Source organism: Glossina fuscipes, unplaced genomic scaffold, assembly GCF_014805625.2.
Source record: "Glossina fuscipes isolate IAEA_lab_2018 unplaced genomic scaffold, Yale_Gfus_2 183, whole genome shotgun sequence".
In the NCBI taxonomy this organism is placed as follows: Eukaryota; Metazoa; Arthropoda; class Insecta; order Diptera; family Glossinidae; genus Glossina; species Glossina fuscipes.
In genome coordinates, this window is record NW_023998526.1 from 198,793 (window position 1) to 221,107 (window position 22,315).

Sequence of the window (22,315 nt, forward strand, 5' to 3'; positions counted from 1 at the left end):
GATAAATGATGATGATCTAGATATATTACATAAGTTATTTAATGAGACCTATAACAAAGGTATCTACTCTGGTGGCTGGTTAAAATCATCATCCATCACAATTCCAAAGAAAAACAATCACAGGAAATGTCAGTACTCCAGAATTATATTCCTAACGAGTCTTGTTCTGAAAACATTCCTCGGAATAATTAAGCAAAGGCTATATGGTAAATGCGAACCACCACTTTGGTTTCCGGACAGTCATACCTTTATTCTGCATTCGGGTTCTATTCCAGAGCTGAAGAGGTAGGCATAAAAACGTTTTTCTTTGTTTCATAGATTGTGGAAAAACATTTGACAAAGTACAGGATGATAAATTAATATACATCGTGGAAGGTCTTATTGATAACGGAAAAAATATACGTGGCATCAAAAATTTGTGTTGGAGACAAATAGCAGAGGTCGGTGGTAATGATGTCAGCACAAATTATATTCCTATAAACGGAGGTGTTCACCAAGGGTGCATTTGGCCTGCTCTTCCTTTTAACGTTTGCTCTGAGCTAATCTTTAAAGAACCAATTGAAACAATCAAAGCATACATTAAGGTCAATGGGCAATTCATCAATAACATTCGATATAGGGACGATGCAACTATTCTAGCAGATAATATGCGGGATCTACAGACGATTGTTCAAGCTGTAAATGATCAAAGTAACAGCTTTGGGTTAAGTCTAAATATCATGAAAACTAAATTTATGATCGTAAGTCGAACGAAATTCCCTTATGCAAATATCATTCTATCAATTAATAACCAAAAGAAGGGAAAGGTTTTCAAGGTTGTACCCCTTGGATCCATATTACGTGAAGACTGGAACAGCGATGTCGGAATAGGAAAAGCTGGATCAGCATACACGAAGTGTCAGAAAGTTCTAGCAAGTCAGGAAATGAGCTTATACCTCCGCCTTGATATTATGAAATGCGTCGTATGGTCGGTGGTTTGTATGGTCTAGAATCGTGGGCATTAAAAATTAGTGCAATGTATAGACTGGAAGCCTTTGAGATGTGGGGTTACGGTAGAAATCTAAAAATATCGAGGGTAGATCGCGTATGCAATTTTGAAGTCCTGAGAAGAATAAACTCTGAGCTTGAGCTAATTATATTAAAAAACGAAGTATGTATATTTTGGATACATGGTACAATCGCTGAAATTATACACACAGCAAGGAGCCCAGAAAACTTTTAGACTTTAGTTAATAGTACAAATTAGGCAATAACATTATAGAAAAAATGTGATCACGCATAACCAGTAATGCATAAGTAGTAAAAGAGAGAGAATAAAGCTAAAGGGCTACTATGGACTAATTTTCACCATAAAATATTAAAAATTTAACCTTTTATGTTCGTAATTTTGAAATAAATTCATTTTTTTTGTCTTCAGCTTATAATTCCATATTTCATGTTTTTCACCTCTTTCTACTTTATTGACGTCACAGGGAGTCGTGAATACATAAATAATTAGAACATAACAAGTAATAATTCAATGTGTAAAGGGGTGAATGTATATAACATTACTGCCCCTTTTAAATGTTAATAATTTATCTTAATAGCTAATAAAAAATTTTCCAATGGAGTCTCGTAAAATCGGGTGCAATGTATTAACAAACTTTACATTTCTAACTTTCACTGGGGCGAATGGTAATTTTAAAATAAATCTCATCACTTTAGATTCTTCTTGATTTATACTCTTCATAATACTCTTAATGTGGCCTTTATTTCCTTTATGAAAGGGGAGTACGAATGAATTTCACATTCTTCATTGTTTTAGGTTTAAGTTGATTCACATTGCCAGCTTATAAAACCTTTTGATGTTTGACGTTGACAAAGGACTCGACCAATTACGTATTATTTTCCCAAGTATGTACTTTCTCACTTTTTTAAAATTTCGAGCCTATAAAGTATCGTACATAAAGTAGTTAAGACCATAGGAATCTACCAGGTAGGTCATGAAGTGATCGCTATCTTCGGCGTTAGGCATGAAGCGATAAGTATAAAGTTATTTGCGTACAGCATCTGTCGTTAAAAGTTTATGTTCGATGTAATTGCGCACTTGCAATATGCCCCAGTTTGTTGCAAAAGTTGTTAAAAGGTTCTGATGTTATTTGAGGACCATTGACTATCACAAGTATTTTCGGTATACCTTCAATGCCAAGATTGAAGAAGACATTAATAGTGTTATCTGCTGTTGTGTATATGGAAATCGCATAAGAAAATTGGACATAGGCATCGACACAGCGTTCAATTTCTTCTATATATTTTAGCACCTGCGCAAAAGGTATGGGTCTGGCCCTAAAAGATGTAGCCTTAGTGTTATCTTTTAGGTGAGTGTGAACTTTGAAGTATGGATTTGCTTTTAGATTTGAATGACAATTTCTCAGAACTTTTAAGAAGAATAGTTGTGTATTATTTCTACCCATCCACATCCCTGAGCGGAAACAAATGCTTTTATCATAAAAAGGTTTTATTATTCAACAGCAATGATAGATCATTAATCGAATTTAATAATTAGACTTATTAATATATTAGTAGTGTTTGTAATATTCAATTTTATTAATCTTATCTGCCCATTTGTCTGGTTTATGTACTACAGCTCCCCATATATATATATATATATATATATATATGTACCTTTTTTCAAAGAATCTTCATATATAAAGATATAAAACAATATACCAATCATATAAAAAAACTGCCGTTTACAATATTTTTCGACGAAAACCGTAAAAAATAATATATACTATCTTGTTAAATGCTTATGAAAAGATTAAAACTTTTTTTAAGACAAAAATTAGTCTAGTGTAAGCAGCTCCTGCTTTTCGGAACCATTTTCATATAAATGTTCTCATGAAAAGGAAACAACTTTCATGAGAAGATCCGTCCTAATGTTTGCTTTCTTATGATGAAAATAGATGAAGAATAGTAAAATCTGCTACATAGATATATTAAATTGGAAACACGGTGGTTCGTCTTTTGAACCACCGCCCATTTAAAGCTTTTTAAAAATTTATTTTTATTCTGCTAATGTTCCTAGTTATGCCCTATACCGCTTGTGGTACAAGCGTACATTACGTTTACGCGTATGCAACACCCAAAGGGACTTGCAATATTTTGATGAAATATAGTACAATAATGATATTTTTTGCCGCAATCGACAATTTTGCCGATCAAGCCACCTTTTCGACCATATCCCATATCCCTGTTTGTAAAGCTCTTTATATAAATAAAAGGCGGACCCTAGCGCACCATAGTATTTTCACTTGTTTTTACTACGTTGTGCAGTAGAGCAGGTGGGGAAAAGCATTTAGCTATTGTTTGAATGACGTCTTACCTTGTTTTGTTTCTTCGGAGATTGAAGCCACAGATCATTCCGCTGTTGTTAGTACTGAGTATGATTAGGTTCTATTTGTAGCTGTTGATGATTGATAAAAAATTCCTTTTTAGAAAACTTTAGACATAAATTTTTTTTTCCGCCCATATATCATAGACCAAGGAAGCAGTAAATGAACGTACATCTAGATTGCAGCTTACGTGAGTGTATATACCATTGGTACATTTCAAAATGTACATACAATAAATTGCTTATACTTAGTACTACTTCCATCTATTCCGACATGCTAAACTACATGTATTGTTATATACACATGTGGAAAGAAAAATAGGTGTTTGTTGTTTTATGTTGGTGGACGATATTTTTTTCCAGTTTCCCATTATTATTTTTTATATGTATTTTATTTATAAAATAGAAACACTGCGGTATTTAAAAATGGTTTTAGAGTAATATTAATTGTAAACAAAAACCTACAGGAAGCCTGGTGCAAAAATATCGCATATTTCCAGGTGGACAGTGAAGTAGGTGTATATATAATAAGTTGAAAATAACGCAACATTTTGTACATAGAACTAAAAATTTTTGTATAAGTTATTTTTTGTGATTGAGGCCGTAAGTGTGACTTAGCCATTCGGTGATATCCAACTCCCCAACCACGCTGACACCAAATTGGATATCTCAAGTAATGGCTTGTTTTCTTTAGCATGCAGTGAAATTGGTTTCAAACAAGCTTTGATATGCAAATCTGTCCGTAATGTCTTTCTTTGAGACAAATCGGACCCACACTATCGCAACCAAAGCAGCCTTACACCTTAAGACTTCCTCCGCCATCCTTCACGTTTGTTTAAATTAATTTTTCTCTTTTGACCGAAGTCTATTTCTTTCTGCATGATAACCAAGAAAATTTACTTTTTGTTTCGTTGCTCCGAACCAAATTTGTCCACTTTTTTCGTCTTCTGGTCTGCATCAATATTTATCGGCTAAAGTAAAGCCTTTCCTCTTCTCTAAATTATTTTTTCTGACCAAAGTACCTTTGAGGGCTTCTCTTTCTGATAGATTGAGACCTAATAATTGTCGACGAATACTTTGGAATGAGACAACATTTCCAAGTTAATTGGAAATTGCTCTAGGCGCCTTGAAAGATTCTTACCCTCCTAAAATTATCATCCGATTATGGGAAGCATGTGAAACGTTTGTAATTGTTTTGCGTCTATCAATTTTTTTTGAAGTTTACAGTTTACATTCGTGACCGACCTATTGATTCAGTAATATATTTGTACATTTTACCCTAATTTCGAAGCCCTTCTTCTTCGTTGCAATATTGACCCGTCTTATATTATTATAAAAATTAATTCAGATTACATTTCCTTTTCAAGAAATACGATTTACCTTTATAATTCACTCTTACAACAAAATCTTACAAAACGCTTTACTTTTCACAATTTTAAAAAGAATGAACCTATTTTACTGCTCGTCTGAAAAAGCTATTAAAGCAACATCAAAACCCTGAACCGTTTACTGCAAGAACTAGCTCACGTAGGATTCCGGAAATTAATTTTGAACATTTTTGCCGCATGTAAAATGAGCTTTGTAGAAGCCATCTTTTACAAATTCTGAAGCATAAAACTGAAAAATACATCGCGCCCTTATTGTTCTGTCAATATTGTTATTATCTGCTAAAAAAAATATTTTACCAATGGATTTTGTTCTTATTTTTGTTCCTGTCAAAAATAACGCGAATTTACTTACTATAAAGGTTATTAAGATCTCAAAAGGATAAAAATAAAATCCCGTTAACTTTTAGCTGGCCCTTTTATTGCTCTGACCATCAAAGAAGAAGAAAAGCGGGCCTCATATGGATCTTTTTTAAAGATGCTCAATTTCGTCTTGGCCGCTCAATTTTTGAGGACGGAGGACGTCACTTGGATGTTGCGGATAGGATTTCATCAACAGTTGAATACAACCTCTTTCTACTACTATACTGTATAGTTGTATATAAAAGCAATTTTTTTTTATTTATTATTACACTTGCTTATAAGTAAACGTGTCAATAAGACTTAGTTGAATGAAAAGATCTATGGGATCTACAATTCATCTTGTTGTGTACATATTATAATGCTATTGGAAAAATTCTTATTCTAGGATTGTGAAAACTTTCAACGTTACTGCATTATATTTAATTATGACGACACGGGAAAGTGATTCATGAAAACTGAATTATGAATATTTTGTAGAACTTAAAATAGCAAGTATTGTAGTGACTATTGCTTTCCGCATATTTCTTTCGGATTTAAATAAATTTCTTGATACCTTCCTAATTGAACTCATTCAGTTTCCGTTTTTAACTTGCGTCTGCTTTTGTTGAAGTGTGTGCGATTAATAAAAACACAGTATCCTTTAAATGTGATAAACATTCTCTTGGTCGCAATAATGAAGAATGGAAGTCATTGTGTGCAATTTAGTGTTGAAAAACGGCGAAAGCGGGCACAGGACACGCTTACAGTACAACTTAAACTGGGAACACCTCCGCTTTTGCAGCCGAAAATGGAGAATTTTCCTCTTTACTCATAACCCACTATTGATATATCGAGAAAATTATATATTATTCATACTTGATGGGTGTAAAATGCTTGTACGAAAATACACGAAATCGGTCATACTCATCTAATATTAAAAGGCACGAATACATCATTTTTCTTTTATAAATAAAACAGCAGGGAATATAAAAAATTCGGCCTTAGCAGAGAACTTCGAATAATTTTAAACATCTATGATAGCTCGCACACTTCTTGTTCCCTTCCAATGTGACACCCCGAAGGTCTTCGAAAGTTAAATAGCAAATCTCATTGACTTACGTTAACATTTTTGGTCGTAAATGAACATAATAAATAAAGTTTGGCAGAAATAATTTTTTCTTTGCGGAGAATCCCGGTGTCTTTAAGGATATTTCCAAAAACCTTTTTATTTGGTGAGCATGTTACATAGAATTCAGGCCCAGATTCCGAGATTTCTAATATTTATTTTCCATAACCTTATTGTCCTAGTTTTATAATTAAGAGAGAGAGGAGAGCATACCTCTGTCTTCAAATGTATAAACTTCTCTCAACGAAAACAAACTATATAATGGACACTACAACTTACAGTATAAGTTGTGCTTAATAGCTTCCCAGTTTTTCATTTCTTGTTTAATGTAGCGCTTTACGGCAAGACTGAAAAATTGTTGATGATCATCGACATCGAGCCACAAGTTCTTCAAGTCTGTTTTCATTCTGCTCAGGTTAAATAAGCTGGCGCCGTCCGTAGTACTTTGCACTTAATAGCATTATGAAAAGACAATTTTATAAAATTACTTTCCCTGCCGATGTGTTAAGCCTGTCAGTTGTAAAAATGTGAAATTTAAGCGAATACGCAATGTGGAATAAGTATATGTCTTTTTAATTGCAAGTATATTTATTGTTGACAGATAGAGTAGTAATGAATGTATAGAGGCGTTAAGGAGTATCTTATAGAAGGATGTGCGCGCGCCTGTTACGTGCACAAAAAGAATATGTGTATATACGAGAAACAAAAAATAGGAAAGTTAGCCTACATCTCCATGTACCGAAAATTAGTGACCTTTCGCAGCTTCCTTGAGCTGAAACTTTGACTTTAAACAAATCAATGGCTTAGTTATATTTCAATATAGATAAATGTAGGTGTCCGAAATGAATTAAACTCATCTGCTTCTGAGACATTTACAAATTAGTGTATATTTGTATCTAAAAGCTAAATGTTATTGTTGTAAGTTGTAGTGAAAATGTTTACCAGGATCATTTCAAACTACCAACCAAAAATTTTCTTGCTCGGTCGACTGAAGGTCCGTACGCAGCCAGCAAGAAATTTTTTGTGCTTGGATACGAGAACAACCGCAAACATTAAAAATCTTTATATAAAAACATGGCACTTCAGGAAGTGGTCGACATTGGGCAAAATTAATATTCTTCTCAAAATCCTATTACTCTCTTATGACTCTCAGATCTTATTACTCTTATGACTCTACTATCGTCATAATGTACTAGAAAATGGATTTTATACTCATATAACCGCTTACTTTCCATGAGAACGTTTATGTGTGAATTGGCTGTGATTTTCTTTACAAAATGTTAGAAATTAGACTTTCTTCCCATACGTACTGTTATTTTTCGTAGGAACGTATATCGAAAGTGGCTCAATGTGTTGGCCCAAACGATCGTAATGCATCAGCATAGCACGTCAAAATATTGTTACTAAGCGATTTTTGTCCAGAAATTCTGAAAATTACATAACGTATGGCAAGATTTTTTACAATAATGCGCTATAAATTTTCCACTTCTGTATTATGTGCTAAAATACTACCTTCTATTCTTTTTTGGCAGGACACAAAAATGCATTTTTTTTCTTTGAAATAGGTAGTTGCATAAGGCGTATTCGGAAAAATGGTCCGATCCAGTCAACCTTCAGTAGTCTTGTGCCAAAACAGAGATAAACAAAACAAAAAAAAGGACAATTTTGGCGCTGGCTAGGTGTCAAGACAATCTAAAAGTAACCTTGTTCGACGGTAACACTTTAAGTTGTTTCCTTTTTATTTATTTGCCATTCATTGTATACGTCCTTTAGCTTGCATTTTATTGCTTTTTTAAGTCGTTCAAGAGCAATTTTATAACACTTTAAGCTAAAAAATTTATTGTAAGTGTCCTACTTTTCTTATTTGTTAATTTATTTACTCTGATCATAATTCATTCACTCTTTACTATTCTGTCCTATGCTTCAAGTTTTACACACAATACAATTAAAAACGTTCGTATTGTTATAAAGTTCGCTTTTCTAAGATACAGTTCGTATCACTGGTTCGTGAATACTTTTTTCAAGAGAAATACACTTCAAAGTTCTTTTATTCACAATTATATTCTTTAAAATGTAGGATTATTCACAATTTTTTTTGGCAGTACTTTCGACTGTTCAACTCGAAAATCTTTTTCTTCTAACTGTCAGTTCCACAAATATCCTATTTATATACATTTTTACCAGCTTATTACTAGTACCTAATTTTGTAGCTTCACTTTTAATCGGTTAACCTGCTTTTCTGGTACCAGTTTTCGTCGGCCGGCTGCATGACGCGCTGCGAATGTGTATTTGCTTTTTTCCCTCTTTAGGGATTTTGTTACTTAACTGGAATGAACAAGATTTGGGATTTCCGTAACGGTATGATGGCGATGCCAAACACAAAATCACGCACTGACGTGAGTGAATGTCCCATCTTAGCATTTCGTTAATTAATTTTCCGCTTAAAAAATGAGAGAAATGCTTATCAATATGCTCCTCTTACAATTTCACCTTTGAATCTAATGTCTGCTTAACCATTCCCATGAAGCCTACAAACTACCTTATAGAGAGAGAGAGATGCTTGGAAACAGATGCTTGGTTTTATAACAGACTAATTCGACGTCTTTCTTGTTAACGTAAGAACTAATACAACTCTGACATAGTTTAAAACCTATCAATAACTCAAAAAAGCAGTCCCTGCAGTTTACTGTTTTTTTTTTTTTTTTTTTTTTTTTTTTTTGTAGGGATGATTAAAGGAGACGTTTTTCAAAAAAAAAAAATCAGATTGCATTGACAACAAATCAGTTGCTTCAAGTAATTAATAGATGACGAAATCTTACTTTTAGAATCGCTTCATGGTTATAATCAACTTGTAGCCATTCAAGCAAAATTGGAATTTAAAAAAGCCTTCACTTTTAATCTACAAACCTAAAACTTCTAACAGTTAAAAAATAAAGGTATAATTTTTGTCTAAAAATATTGAAAAACCGTTCTTTGTCTTCAAGCGAACATCGATCAGTGTAGGTGCATAAGTATAAATGTTTCCAGTGTTGTGCACCATTTGCTTGTTGGTAATCCTTGACTATTTGCTCTCCACAGCGAGAAGAAACTAGAAAGAAAAATAAAGCATGAAAAATTTAAAGTGAAAAGTATTATTATTATTATTATTTTAATTTTAGACTAATGAATTGAATTCTTAGACTAAAAAAAGAGACATTGAGCACTAGCAACACAGGCTATCGGCTCTAATTTAAATAAATGGATATTAGATAATAAGCTTAGTAGTATTAAGAAAGTAAAATATTGAATTGATATTCTGTTCTGAAGCTGACTGTAGAATGTTCAAAGGGTTAATCGTTCCAAATGCTATACTTCTAGCCAAGGAAAAGTTGAGGCAGTCGCAGAGAATGTGCTTTATAGTAAGAGTTTGTCCACAACAGCAGATTGGGGGAGAAGACTTGCTCAGGATCCATTGGTGAGTTGCAATTGTATGACCAAGGCGAATTCTCGAAAATGTTTGGATCTTGGTTTTCTCAACATTTGTTGGATATAGAGGTGGAGTTAACTGATGGTTAATGCAAGAGTAGTGTTGATGATGGTATTGTAAATTTCCTTCTGCAATTTTCTCTTTAACTTTTCTTCCAATGTATCTTTGAAGATCCAACTTTTCCATGGCATCATCCATAATTAGAGGAGCAGAAGCAGCATACTTTGCCGCTCGATCAGCCTGCTCATTTCCCAGTAAACCGATGTGACTTGGTACCCATAACATTTTAATTTTTCCGTCGGGTGTAGTAATTATATTCCTTAATTTGTTGATGGTGCTCCATCTCGAAGTCGAAGGGTTCCGGGTAGCTTCTAATACAGACAAACTGTCAGTAACAATGACGGTTTTGAGTTTGTTTTTATGGGCAAGGTTGGCAGCGTGAAGGATAGCTCTGGCTTCGGTTATGAAAGTTGAAGTACTTTCGTGAAATATGTGGTTAAGAAGAACCCGTCCTGTAGCATCTACCACCGCACAAGCAGGAGGCAGACCAGGAGATTTTGAGCCGTCTGTGTACAAAAGATTCCAACCAGTATTGTCCAATACTTGGGTTTTCTCAGCTATTAGATTCCTGAAGACGTAATTTGGAGTATCTTCTTTCTTGTGCATAGACAGTGAGATGTTAAAAGAGCAGTCTTTCAAAATCCAGGGAGGTTTAACACCAACAGAGCGGGAAATTTTTAAGGGAATGTTGAATTCCTTTGCGATGCACAAACAATGGTCAATTGCAGATGGTTTGGAATTTTCTTCGCAATAATAATCTTTCTTACGTCATCACCGAGAATGGATTTGTTTGAATTAAGAAGCTTAGGGACTATTTTAGCTTTTAACTCATACAGTCTATTTTCTAAAGTTGGGAGACCAGTTTCAATTATAATATTATTTATGGGCGTCGTCCGAAAAGCATAACAACTTGCTCTAACGGCTTGGTGATAGACCGGTTTAAGGATGTTGATATTAGATTTGCAGCTATTGCCATAAATTATCAAAGCATAGTCAATCTTGCTTAACACAAGCATTTTGGTAAGATAAGCGATAGTGTTAATATGCGCATGGCTTCTCCAAGCAACGTACTGTATGAAATTTACCCTTGTTAAAAGGGAGTTTTTTAACCGAAGGCAGTGTGCTTTCCAACAATAATTGTTGGAAAACGTGAGCCCGAGAACATGGAGCGTCTGCACTTTTAGTACTGGTAAGTCGTTAATATGCATCAGTAGGTTTCCTGCATCGCACATTTGTTTTCGACAAATGTGCATTTTTTTTGATTTTTGTATAGAGATTATAGCTCCTGACGAGTTTGCCCATGTGGAGACCTCACATGCAATAGATTCGAGGATGTTGATTGCTTTCGTGTTGTCTTTTTCTTTTGTAAAAATGTATACATCGTCCGCGTAGAGACAATGTTCCACTCTTGGTACACGGCAAAGAATTTCGCTAATTTCGTTGAAAGCGATCTGGAAAAGCGTGACAGAGAGAGGAGATCCTTGCGGAATGCCATTCTTTAGCGGAAAGGAATCAGAAAGATGATTGTTGATTCTGACTTTGAACCGCCGATGCGACATGAATGATTTGATGTAGTTGAAGAATTTGGGTCCAACATTCCATGATTTCAAGAGTCTTAAGATAACATGAAGACCAACTCTGTCAAATGCTTTTTCGAAATCAAATGAGAGAATTGTTACGTGATTTCGTTCGGAAATTGCTTTGCTTGTGAAATAATCAATATGTAACAGAGCGTCGATGCATCCTCTACCCCGCTTGAAACCAACTTGTTGCTTTGTTATCAGGTTCTTGGATTCAAGAAACCAAGATAATCTAGATGCCATAATCTTCTCTAAAACCTTAGAGAGGCAAGATAAAAGAGAAATTGGGCGATAATCAGATGCGATGGTTGTTTAAGATCATAATTTTGCTTAAAAAACATTTGTGACAACATTTACTATTAGAACGAACTCCGTTCAGAAGATGATTTCATTGATAGTTTGTGCTTAACTGCTGGTTTTTTTCTGCTGCTGAACAACTAAAAGCGAAATGCTCGTTTATTGTTTTTTTTATCGTATGTCTCACCACTTCGACAAGCACCAAGAAAAGGCGAGAGAATAATAACAAACTTCATTTGTATCAACAGAAAGTTTGTCTTGCCAATGATTTATTAAAGTTTGGTTTATTGGATATGAGAAGAATTTATCGCTGATATCTTATGAGAAATTTGTTCAAACCGATTATTGGAATGCTTTCTTTAAAAAACCCCAACGGCTCCTTAAGTTTGTGTAAATAATATAAATAGAAATTGATTTACACTGTGATTTTTTACTTCATTTCTTTTTTCTTCTTCTTTCTCTTTTCGTTTACTTGTTTACTTTGACAGTTTTGGAGGTTTTTTAACATATCGGTCGTCTTAACAGAAAATGGCCAATCAATATATGATTTCAAAGAATGCTTTTCTTTTTCTTTACTTCTTTTACTTGCATGACAAAACTCAATCAATACCTTGCCATTTTCGTATATTCCATCAGATCCGCAAGTTAACATATATCCATCGTCACTATAAAAATAGAAGTATAGCCGCTAGCCCTTGTGTCTTTTTATGCAATGCGAGTAAATGAATTGATTGAAAAACCGCTGATGCTTACACACACAACTGAATTATTAACAAAGAGCAGAGCAATACTAAAATTTTCCTTTTGTTTACTTTAGTTTTTATTTTACACTGATATAAGTAATTAAATGCGCGGGCCTGAAACCACCTCGATTCGTAGTCATATGAGAGTAATTTAAATGAGCGGGTCTGAAACCACCTCGATTCACAGTCATACGAGAATAATTAAAAGAGCGAGTCTAAAATCCACTTCGATTTACAGTCATACGAGAGTAATTAAATGAGCCATTTTGAAAACCACCTCGATTCACAGTCATAAGAGAGTAATTTAAATGGGTGGGCCTGAAAACCACCTCGGTTCATAGTCATATGAGAGTAGCGGGTCTGAAGCCACCTCGATTCGTAGTCATATGAGAGTAATTTAAATGAGCGGGCCTGAAACCACCTCGATTCATATGTTGTCTTTTGAATTCCCGACCTTTATGTCTAAAAGCAATATTGTTATCCTTTGCAGGCGACAGATAGGTTTTATTATTTAAAGCATGTATAAAACCTTGTGGACTAAAGTTAGCATTAAGCGAATCATTTGCTACTAAATCTCTAAGAAAAAAGAAATTTTTTTTTTTAAACTTAAACTCGATTTCTATTGCAAAGATAATTTGCTAGCTACGGCGATAAACTTTTTCTTCCTCAAGTTCTAGCGCCAATTAGTTAAACTGTTTCACTCATAAGAAAATGTGTAAAAAGATGAAGGCAAATTGCCACGACGTAATTGGGTGGTTCCCCATATCCCGGCAGAAGAGTAGTCTTTAAAACTAGAAGTGGGGACAATTTCTGCAAACTTTTTTATTTATTATAAAACATCTCAAGAAATCAAATGAGGCTTGACTCCAATACAATAATTTCCTGAACAACGGACAGTCAAATGTGACCTGTTGAAAACGGCTTTTTGTCATTAAAGGGCACAATTCCATTAAACATTGAGAAATATAAAGCCATTTAGAAATTGTAACATGCTGTAAATAGTATGTAGATGCATTAGACAGTGGAAATTATTTACTCTAACTAGGTAGGCTGCATGTTTTCACTTCATGCCTGAATCACTTTGTGTTTTTTTTTCTCTTATTAACAGTTATTTGCTCCGCTCTTTCATGGTTTCATTTTTTCGATATACATATTGTCTACCAACGAAAAATACGTGCAACTTTTATCATTTAATTTGTGGCATTTGAAAATGCAAACAAATAGATTTACTTTTTCTTCTTAAAGAGCTGCGTTTGCCAATCTATTTAACCTTTTCAGATACAATTTTTTGTTTTACAATATTTTCATATTTCAAACTGTCCAATGTGAACATTTTTGTAAGTGCAGCGAATGGGATAAGATTTTTGTTGAAAGGTTTCATAGCAAATAATTTATTATCAAATTTTTGTTCTTTTTATTAATGAAAGGAATTATAATTCAAAAAGCTAAACATCCCCTAACGACATTTTGGAGTTTTCAAAATTTACATCGGGATTCAAAACTTGTTCGATTTATGAATTTTTTACATCATATCAAAAAAATCGATGATGTGAAATATATAAAACAAAACAAAGGTGGAATATTGTGAAGATTAATCGAGGTTCGTTTTGTGCCAAACACAGCTTTTTCACGTTTTCGTTTTTTTATTATTTTTCGTTTTAACGCTTTCATGATGAAGAAAAAAAAAAAAAAAAACTTTTTACAGTAACTATTAGAGTACAAACTCTAACATCAAAAATTGCAAACTATTTTGATATCATGACTTAAATACCTTACATAGTTATATAAAGTATATGCGGATATATGCAACATCCAGAAGGACTCAAATAGTCTTGTGTTTCTGGTTTATTAGCGTATATTGGCCAACGGTGTAGCATACTCAAAGGGCTTTTAACAAAATTTGACTTGCTCGCCGTGTTTGAGGGGTCCATACGATAAATTAGCCCTAGAGAATTTTTATAATTGTTATGTGTTGTAATTGGAAGTGTGTGTGTGTGAGCGTGTAATGAGTAAACCTACTTCGCCAACCAGTAACAAACAAAATAAATTAGTTAACAAACATTTTAATATTAAGAATAATCAATATGAGTAATTAAAATAATGACAATTGTGTAAAAGACAAAATCACTAATTGTTGTTTAGGTAAAAAAAAAAAAATTAATTAAAATTTTAATATTAAATAACTAATTTAATTAACAATATAATTCAACTCACCTTTTTTAAGACTCGCCGAATGTACATTCGCGTTATGAATTGAAGAAGGAATTTTTATAATTTTAAAAGAAAAAAATTAAACAGATTAAAGAGTAAAATCAAAATTAGGCCTTAGATTGTGACAGTCAGTAACATTCAATTGACGAACTGCACCGACGTAGCGTTTGCGGACAGGTAAAAAATACAGACGGACCGTAAGACCGTTACTTGACGTCATGCCGTTAGTAATCCCGATATTTTTAATTTGCTTATAATTTATTTTGCAAATGTAGCTGGGCTAGCCAGGCGAAACAAAGTCCAAGCTCTAAGCGTTACCACGGATATATTTGTTTAATGTTCTTTGGCTGCGTTCAACTGTATCAAGTGTTAAACGCTGACGGGCTGCCGATATTACTTTGTCTAGTTTGAGTTACTTGCATAGATCTTTTATTAAAGAGTATTTATATTCTGTACCATGGTCCGTTTTGAGTGTCCTCATAGTTTAGAACAAAATTTTCAAAGATTGGCTTTGACACGGTTTTGGCATTATAACGAGATATTTGGTAAGGTCACAGATCTGTATCATCGCGTGTTCGTTGCCACTTTCCGCATGTGATAGAGGGCCGATGATGTCAATGACTACTGTCTCAAAAGCGGTTGATGCTATTGGTGTTAATATGCCAGGAGGCTTGGTATGTGTTGCCGTTTTAGCCCTTTGGCATTGTGGCCACTCTTTGACATATTTAGATATTGTTTTTTGTCATTTGTGACCAGTAATAACATATTCCTGTTTTCATTAAGGTACCTGTAATTCCTATATGACGGCGTTCTATGGGATCGTTATGATAGTTTGTGAAAATTTCTTTGATTTCATTCTTACTATTTTTGTCTATTATTGTCGTCTTTTGAAGTAGCACTACTCTTATATTTTTTAAAATTTTACTGCGCATTACTTTAAACTGAATTTGCGATACAGATTCGAAAATCTTCTCGCATGGTAACATTTTGAATCGTAAATATCCTAATGTACCGACTTCTGTTTCAAACTTTTGGAAAAATTGACCTAAGTTTTCCGTTAGCATACACGTCACTTATTTTGAATTTGGCAATTATTTTCCCACAACGTTTGATAGAACATTTGCCCGAGTCAGATTTGAATTGCACAAGTTTTCTTGTGTCATTATTGTTAATGACTTCATACACGATGTTGCCGATCGTATCAGTATTATGTTTATTTTGCTTTTATATCTTTGATATCTTTATTGATTTGTACGGTCTCCTAACGATCCATGACATCAATTTCATCACTGAGGTAAAATGGATGGGCTTGTGCAAGTTCCAAAGGCGTGAACGATGATTGGATGGATGACGAGGGTATTTTCTTATAAGGATTATGTTCCTTGCCATTTTAAAAAAAATGTTTCCTTTCGAGCAATATTCTTTCACCATTTGCTATGTGCCGGCTCTATATTTTCTTTGTTTTTTTGTCCCTTTAATGTTTTCTGCACGATTTTGAATTTTGGTTAATACTGACCAATATTTGACGCAATTTGCTTAAGGCCTCTTTTAATTGATATTGATCACGTTTCTATGTGTAAGTTTTTATAAGATATATTCCCATCTTAAGTTAAAATTTCTCTTAAATTAGACACCTACACTTTTGAAAAGCACATATTATCCTTTTGCAGATAGTAGGTTAAGCTTAATGTACTTCAGGATAACTTAATTAATAGTTATATTAATATATAATATATTTAAATGAATTATTAGGTAACTGCATATATTCGCAGTATTTGTGTGGGCATATTCTCTTGATTATACTTCCGGTTCATCTTACATGAGGCGATGGCTGTGTATCTTGAATACCTCCTGGTACTTGTTAATTGTTTCGACAATTTTTGGTTGCTTTATATTTGCTTTATATTCCCTCTTCTTTTGATTAGTGTATTTTCAGCAATTGACAAGCGTCTGAAAACTATTTTTTCGTTAGTTTAATCAATGCATTTTTAGCAGTCGAACTTTCATATCCGTCAGTTTATGTCACTGCGATTAAATTGGAAGCAGTTTCACCCAGTTTGTTTGTTGTTTTTGTTGTACATGTTATACGACAGCAAAATCTAGTTTTTAGTGCTCTTGACGATAACAGGTCATGAACATTAAAGTCTTTGACAAGAAAAGCAATTTGGCCAGATTTGCACCACGTGAGCTCACGCTTTCAGACTTCTTCCATTTCTCTTCATGGAGACAAGGTATTTTATCAAGCAAATAAACAACGAATCCTATTAAGTGAAATGAAAGTGTTCCTAATAGCCGGCCTTGTCCAACTATAATGTTTAATACTTTTGCTTGTTTTTAATTTGATTTTATATTTTCTTAAATTCTTAATATTTGTTTCTTTGATAGCTTGAGTACGCTAAACATGTCTCAAACCAACTTAACAACTGCCACAGTCGGCACCAAAACTACTTCAAATGTCACTGCCAGGCACTCAAAACTTGAGGGCTATGAATTTTATCATAAAATTCTGGGTTCACCTAAATATGTTGTAAGTATTTAAGATAAAATTGTAATCGAATGGTAGCACGACTTTTCTATTAAAACTGATCGGGCTTTTTTAAATGTCTCTAAGTGGTTTATGAAAGATAAATATTTACGCTCATTTTGAACTTGCATTCCTCGATTGAGTTACATGGAGCGATTACGGAGCTACCGGAACAATACGGTTCAGATTTCTAGTACACAAGAAGAACTGAAAAGGTATCAGAAGATATATTATCATAATGTAAATGTCCACAATTCTCAGCTAACCGTGGGACCACGATAACCGCAGAAAGCTGGATTTTTGTCTCATAGTAACCAGCAGATACATGTTGGCCGCTCAGCCTTAAAGAAAACAAAAAGTTTAAGTTTAGTTTAATTTTAATTTTATTTCAAATGGAACAAAATGACCAAACCACCTGTGCAAAACTAACGGAGAATTAAATAATTTTTGTTAAATTTCTTTTAGGTGGCACCAATGGTTGACCAAAGCGAGTTGGCTTGGCGTATGTTATGCCGAAAATACAAAGCTGACCTCTGCTATTCACCCATGTTTCATAGCAATTTATTTGCCAAAGACGCCAAATACCGTAAAGATGCTTTGCAGACTTGTTCTGAAGACAAGCCATTAATTATACAGGTAAGCAATAAAAAACAAGGATAACATCACTATTTAATTATGTTTATATGCTGTACGTACTATGTAATGGTTGAAAATTTCGAAAAAGACCAAAATCGCCCTTAACTTTGTCATAGCGTCGATTTTTAAATAATAAAACTACAATTGGTTGCTGGCAAAACCACCCGAAATACTTTTTTAATGATAGGTGTTTCATATCGGTTGACTTTGAAACTTATCAAACGACCATCAAAACAACAGTTGCTGTCGTCTTTAAAGGAAACAATTAGGTTTATTTCGTTTATCAAGTCCCAAGTTACTACCACTAAGACTACACTCAAAGTATTTACGAAAGAAAACTACCAAACTTTGGCGTACTTTCCGTATTTATTGTGCGTTTTTGTTTTGTCATACAGTCACGTTCAACTGTTTCTCTTTAAATTCTGGTTATAAATTATGGTTAATCTACCAATTCATTCGCAGAGAAACTGCAAAACTTTAAAAACCAGTGTTTTTGAGCGAATAGTTAAATAAAGTTCCTTATAACATGAATATCTTAACTGAGTCGGTGTTCCCAATTTTGGAAAAAGAATTGCAGTTGAGAAAGGTAAGAACAAATTTCAAAAAGGACTTGGAGTAAAACTCTGTGACAACGATTTGAATCTTTTTCGGAGAAATAGAATACTTTGTTTGACAATTTTTGTAATCACAAACCAGTATCAGACAAATATTGTGTACGCTTTTCTGATCAAATGGGCATTAATAGCGAAAGATTAAATCATTTTCGTTGTGAAGATTCACAGAGGAATTTTTTCTGGACAATTGAAGGATTTACAATACAAACTACGGAAAATTTTACTGTTTCCAAAAGATTGACTTGTTCAGACATATCTCTTATGGCTCAAAAAACCAAAAAATATCCACAATTCTGTCAATTTTTTTTATTAAATATTGCAGCTATGAAAATAAAATCATTACTAAAATTTTTTTAAACTTTCTTTTTTAGAAGGTTTTCAGTCAAACTTACGTTTACAGGCATTTCTGGCCTAACTTGTTACATCAAATCAACGCAGTCTTTTCAATGCTACACAAAAGGCACACTTTGATGTCAAAAGGGTTTTCTCCTTTCTATTGCTCCTACTATGTATAGTTGGTTGATTTTTACTTTAATGTTGACGACGGTTAAAACAACTACAATCAGGACGGCAATAAAGTGTTACGAAAAACAATGCGGAAAATAAGGTTTCCTTCTTTCGTCTTTTTGGTAGGACTTTTTTTTTGGCAATTCATTTTTATCTAATCATATGACAATATGATTTTCGAAAGTTATAGCATTGTGGACCTTTATTTTTGCACACTATCCCTTGTTGGAAAAGAAGTACCTTTGCTCAGCTCAGCTGTTCAACTGTCATATCATGTAATGTCATCTGACTGTAACACACTTTTAATCTCTTGTTTATTTCGCTCACTTCTTTCGCTACTCGATATAACATAAAAGGTTATCTGGCGACGAAAGTCCCATCAGTCAACTTAAAGCGTGTTAGCATCTTCAAAATGGCTCCTTCTTAAGCTAGGGCAATCTCCTCTTTTAAAATATTAGTTCCGACTGAAAACAGTGATATGTTGTTAAACAAATCACTGTGGCCAGTAGGATCCTTAATTAAGGAATTTATCCCTCGAGATCGTCCCCGTAATACCAAGGCAATAATCTTGTCGCCTTCAAAAAACTAATTGTTTCTTCAGGGCCACTATCTCTCATTTATCAAAATGTTAGGGGCCTAAATTCGAAAATTCGTTCTACTTTTCTAAATTCAGTGAGCACGGAATTTTTCTGTTTGGCCTTTACTGAAACTTGGCTAAAACCCCATCTACATTCGTCGGAACTTTTTCATAATTCTTTCCAAGTGTTTAGAAATGATCGAGTGAATCGCATTGGTGGTGGTGTATTAATTGCCATATCTGCGTCAGTCCCGTCCAATATAATTGAATTTCCCACTTCTCCTGACGTTGAACTTATCGCTATCCGTGCGAATATGCCTGATAAACATCTATTTATAACCTGCTCCTATATTCTCCCAAATTCTGATATCTCCATTTACAGGAAGCACTCTGCCCTCATTTGTGAAGTGGCCAAGAGGTCTAGATCCACCGATTTGGTCGTTGCATTGGGTGACTTCAATTTGCCTCAAGTCACTTGGTGTAACACTGATAATTCTGGCTGTTTGGTTCCTACTTCAACGTCTGATAGGGCTGTTGTATTCTTAAGAGAATTGTTTGATCATAATTTGGGTCAATATAATCGTACTCTTAATTGTAATGGTAGACTGCTTCATCTCTGCTTTGCCAATTTTCCCGAGATTTACGTAAATCGTTGTCCACCTTTTAGTTTACCTGAGGATCCTTATCATCCATCAATATGCATTTCCTTTCATCATATGAATGATGGTTTGTTGAATTGCCTTAATGTGCCAAATCAAACTTTTTGAAATAATTATTATGATTTTCATAAAATCAATATTGTATTACTAAAACATCGTCTTTCACATCTGACGCTTGATTTCTCAACCGGTAGTAATGAAAGCTTATTGCCATCGTTCTACAATACATTAAATCTAGCTGTTGCTGCATCTGTTCCGATCAAGCATTATCGACCTCGAAGCAGATGTCCCCCGTTGTTTAATTAAATATCACAAGAATAGAAAAAACTCGCTATTCAAAAAATATTCGAAAAGTGGCTCTGCGCTCGATTATGTCGCTTACTCGGTGGCGAGGCATACATTTAACTCCCTTAACCACCATTATTGCTGCAGATACCTTCAGTTCATTAAATCCTCTCTGTTTGCTAATCCTAAATTCTTCTTTAAATTTGTTAACTCTAAAAGAAAAATTTCCACATATCCCTCTCATGTTTCTTTTAATGGCTCTGGTTCCTCGGATGATTTTGAAATCTCAAATCTATTTGCTGAGTATTTCCGACGAAACTTTTCGATTGCTAATTTCGATTTATCAGCAAACTACCCATATCCTATAACTGACTCGGTTTCAATACCTAACTTGGTTATTTCGGAAGATGATGTTTTCAAAGTGTTGAGTTCTCTAAAATACAGTTGTTCGCCTGGACCTGATGGAATTCCATCATGTGTACTTAAATCTTGCGCTGTCGAGTTGTGTGGTGTGATCTCACAGATTTTTAACATGTCCTTGTATTCAGGTGTTTTCCCTTCATGTTGGAAGAGTAGTTTCCTTATTCCTATCCACAAGAGTGGAAGTAGACATTTTGTTGAGAACTACAGAGGCATAGCCAAGTTGAGTGTCTTGCCTAAGTTGTTCGAGCGTATTGTGACTCAGCATTTGGCCTTTGCCATTAATTCGTATATTTCTCCGCACCAGCACGGCTTTCGGAAAGGGCGATCTACAGTCACCAACTTGTTAGAGTTTACCTGTCATGTTTTCAAGGATTTTTCTAGTGGCTCTCGCACAGATGTTATTTACACTGATTTAAGCAAAGCACTTGATATGGTTAACCATAGACTACTTATCTTTAAACTCCAAGCCTCTGGTTTCCCACCCTACTTAGTGAAATGGATAAGCTCTTATCTGCACAATAGATCCTTCAGAGTTTTGTTTAACTTTTATTTAGTTTATACATTAACGATCTCCCATCGGTGGTTAATTCCAGCCAGATCTTAATGTATGCTGATGATGTGAAACTGTTTTCTTCCTTCTCTGTTGAATCGCAATCACATCAGCTTCAAGGTGATTTGGATAATTTTGTTGCATGGTGCTCTTTGAATCTCCTGAAACTAAATCTGAGTAAATGTAAGAAGCTTTCATTCTCAAGAAGAAAGTCATTCATTACTCAGTATTTCATAGATTCGCATAAGTTGGAGGATGTCGATTCGATCACAGATTTAGGCGTTCTATTTGACCATAGGTTACGTTTTAACTTGCATATTGAGCTCTCGATTAGCAAAGCTAGGTCCGCGCTTGGTTTTATAAAAAGGTGGTCCAAAGAGCTTGATGATCCCTACATTACGAAAAGGCTGTACATGTGTTTGGTTAGACCCGTACTCGAGTATGCCTCAGTTGTGTGGTCTCCTTCATATAGGTGCTACGTAGATTCAATTGAATGTGTTCAAAAGCAATTCTTGCTGTTTGCCCTTAGAAATTTGGGTTGGGATCCGATTGCCTCTCTTCCTCCGTATGAAAATAGGTTGCTTCTGCTGTCCCTACCGTCTCTTGAGAAACGTAGATTTGTTCTTGGCGTTTCGTTTCTAATTAAAGTAATAAATGGTGCTATTGACTCGCCTTTATTACTTGGTGAAATAAGCTTTAATGTCCCTAAACGCTTCTCTAGGCACTTTATCTTGGTTAAGCTTAATCAGTGTAAATTTAATTATGAGCTGTTCAACCCGCTCAGAGTCGTTTGCGAGAACCTAAATGACGTCTACCACTTATTCTCGTTATCGGACTCTTAAAGTCCATTAAAGCAACATTGCTTAGTACGCGCGATTTACCTATGTCGTATTTAAATTAGCTTTTATCCTATTATTATTATTTATTATTATTTTAATTTTAGACTAATGAATTGAA

General features: G+C 34.2%; 1 protein-coding gene across 7 annotated transcripts in view; it reads left to right on the forward strand.

Moving 5' to 3' along the window:
• Positions 1-22,315, forward strand: part of LOC119641850 (tRNA-dihydrouridine(16/17) synthase [NAD(P)(+)]-like) — a 63,199-nt gene that overhangs the window by 35,312 nt on the left and 5,572 nt on the right. For 6 of the 7 annotated variants that reach the window (XM_038040727.1, XM_038040724.1, XM_038040725.1 and 3 more), the window contains exons 2-3: positions 16,969-17,110; positions 17,573-17,743. In XM_038040727.1, coding sequence (XP_037896655.1) covers positions 16,985-17,110; positions 17,573-17,743 — 297 coding nt within the window. In that variant the 5' untranslated portion in view covers positions 16,969-16,984. Of the gene's footprint in view, positions 1-10,917; positions 10,942-16,968; positions 17,111-17,572; positions 17,744-22,315 lie in introns of those variants that run through there. The other variant, XM_038040728.1, reaches the window with a different exon arrangement.